The sequence below is a fragment of the Octopus bimaculoides genome, chromosome 1 (assembly GCF_046866305.1).
Source record: "Octopus bimaculoides isolate indiv1 chromosome 1, ASM4686630v1, whole genome shotgun sequence".
Taxonomy (NCBI): Eukaryota; Metazoa; Mollusca; class Cephalopoda; order Octopoda; family Octopodidae; genus Octopus; species Octopus bimaculoides.
Genome location: NC_142928.1, coordinates 126,642,614 through 126,645,113, shown reverse-complemented (window position 1 = coordinate 126,645,113; position 2,500 = coordinate 126,642,614). Strand labels below are relative to the sequence as shown.

The following is a 2,500-nucleotide window of genomic DNA, read 5'->3' as shown; positions in this document are numbered from 1 at the left end:
TTGGTTGCTTCTTCTAATTTCACCTTCCATTTTTCCAAGCGATTGATTGCATTTGGAGGTCATACTTCATTAAACCGGCCACTTTCCGGAGCTTTAAGGACATTACTGTTGTTGCATAAAATCATTCACTTCCCCTTCTTTCTTCCTTTACATTCGTCCTATTGTTTTTAATCACTCTTTTTTTTTTTTTTACTGAGTCCCTTTCTCGTCCTTTCTCTTTTCTCTCCTTTCTCATTCGGCTAGTATGTTTGTAAATAACTATCTGAAACTCATTCAAACTGGATTTAATTTAGTGGGTTCCTGATGTTTTCGCACGTTCCATGACAGGAGTCAATTCATCTCTGCAAACAAATGAAACGAAACCACACTTTTCACTCTTTAACTAAGGCAGTATTGTTCCAGCGCGCATTTCATTAAAGATGTTCTATCCATGATCATCTCTATATTTCAGTCTTAATACAACTAGACTACACTAACAAAATGTTCTTTTGTAGAGACGGCAGAGTCGGTGATAGAGTTGGAGCATTTGCCGCTCGAGGCATTTCTTGAATTTACCCTCCTCTCGCGTGCATTCAAAAGAATACGTGATACATGCATAAAATGCCGCCCCCAAAACATTGCTTCTCAGGATGTACCTTCATCCATCTTTCTTTTAGCTACAATAGTTCACAGGGTGTAATTTGATGGAGTTTTACTGCTATATCTAGCAAATCTAGTGACCATGTACAATGTATTCGCTCAAAATGTAGGTCACATAAGTCAGCCAAACATAAATGGTTTTACCCCTAACACTTTGCAATATTAACGAGGAATTTACCCACATCAAGTTCTTCGCTTATGAATCTGCCATTCTAAAGACATCAACGGTTACAACACTCACATCCAGTACAGAGAATATATATCATGAAAATGAACTAAACATACCATCGACAACAGCGCCCTCTCGACAATCTTGGGAACCATCTGGACATATACATTTGCAGTTTTCGTCAAGAACACCACCATCCAGACATTTGATACTATCCTTATCCGGACAACGTGCTGGAGAATAGAAAGAAAAACAAAGTGATGTGTGTACGTGTGTGTTTGTTTTAATGTAAATTTATATATAAAATTAGTCAAACACTAAATTGAAGATTCATTAGCCGTCATCAATCAGTGTAAAACTTCAAAGTGACTGTCAATGTTTGCCATATATATATATACACGTGCGCACACACACAGGTGTGTGTGTGTGTGTGTGTGTGTGTGTGTGTGTAAGCGCATGGCTTAGTGGTTAGGGGTATTGCACTCACGATTGCGAGAGCGTGAATTCGATTCCCAGACCGGGCTTTGCGTTGTGTTCTTGAGCAAAGCACTTCATTCCAACTTGCTCTGCCATCATTTCGTCATCTGATATGTGGCACACGGTGCACCTGTTCAGGTAATGCCGATTTGATGGCGGGAATGAGTTTACGTGTACACAAGCATTTAATCATTATGACCCTGTGTGGTTGTTCGGCAAGAAATTGCCGAACCCTCATACGTCTAAAGACGGGAGAGTCCACTATATATATATATAATTAATCAATTATAATTGTCACTAGGGTGTTAAAAACGCTTAGATTGCTAGAAATAAGAGCTAAAATGCTCTAATGTTGTAGTTAATGCACACGAATGAAAACATATACACTAACAGGGATCATAATTTTCCGAAAAATGCCCACCGAGAATTCTTAAGACTGACGTCAGTTTCGGCCATTTCCGTTGCCTCCTCAATTAAGCCCGCACTAATGGCTCTAGTGTCCTGGGAATAAGTATGACTACCGAAGCATCATATACAGTTTGTATTCCTAGTCAACAAGGTACAGCGATAACATTCTTCAGTATTATAAGGAACTAAGTTACTCAGAGAAATTACTTGGAAACTGTCGCTATCACAAGCAGTACGTAAATTCTTAGATTTTTAATACTCATAATATCAAATATGTTAATTCTAATTAGTAATATTTAGAAACAATTTTTCGATGAGGAAATTACAATATCAGTCATAGAGTAATAATAACATTTAAATCATTACGATAAATACGGGAGACAAATCTGAGATTACTTCTGTCTTTTGAGATGTCCACCGAGAAACAGGCTTTATCGAACTTTATTAAGAATTAGCAATGAGAGAGTTACTACAAAAGTAAGATGCTGTACTGTAGTTTTTTCTATGCTCACTGCATTAAATGTTAACACTAACTTAACTTATTGCTTTACATGCGAATGATGTCTGTAAGTAATTCTGTAACACATTCTCAGGTGAACAGGGTAAATTGAATTTTGGCGCCCATCAAGTATATTTTTAATAATTTTTTTCACAAGAAGGAGAAAGTGTTAATGTAGAAATAAACAGTTTATCATAAATAACAAGTCAAAGAGAACAGTTCACAGTCCCTAAAACTACGCAGTGTTCTGTTTTCTCTCTCTCTATATATATATATATCTATATCTAATGTGTGTATATGTGTACACA

At 36.8% G+C, this 2,500-nt stretch overlaps 1 protein-coding gene across 1 annotated transcript in view; it reads right to left on the bottom strand.

The window, feature by feature from the left end:
* Positions 1-2,500, bottom strand: part of LOC106873821 (uncharacterized) — a 51,472-nt gene that overhangs the window by 23,770 nt on the left and 25,202 nt on the right. Inside the window, exon 9 of the mRNA XM_089357506.1 lies at positions 925-1,041. Within this exon, the coding sequence (XP_089213632.1) occupies positions 925-1,041 (117 nt within the window). The remainder of the gene's footprint in view (positions 1-924; positions 1,042-2,500) is intronic.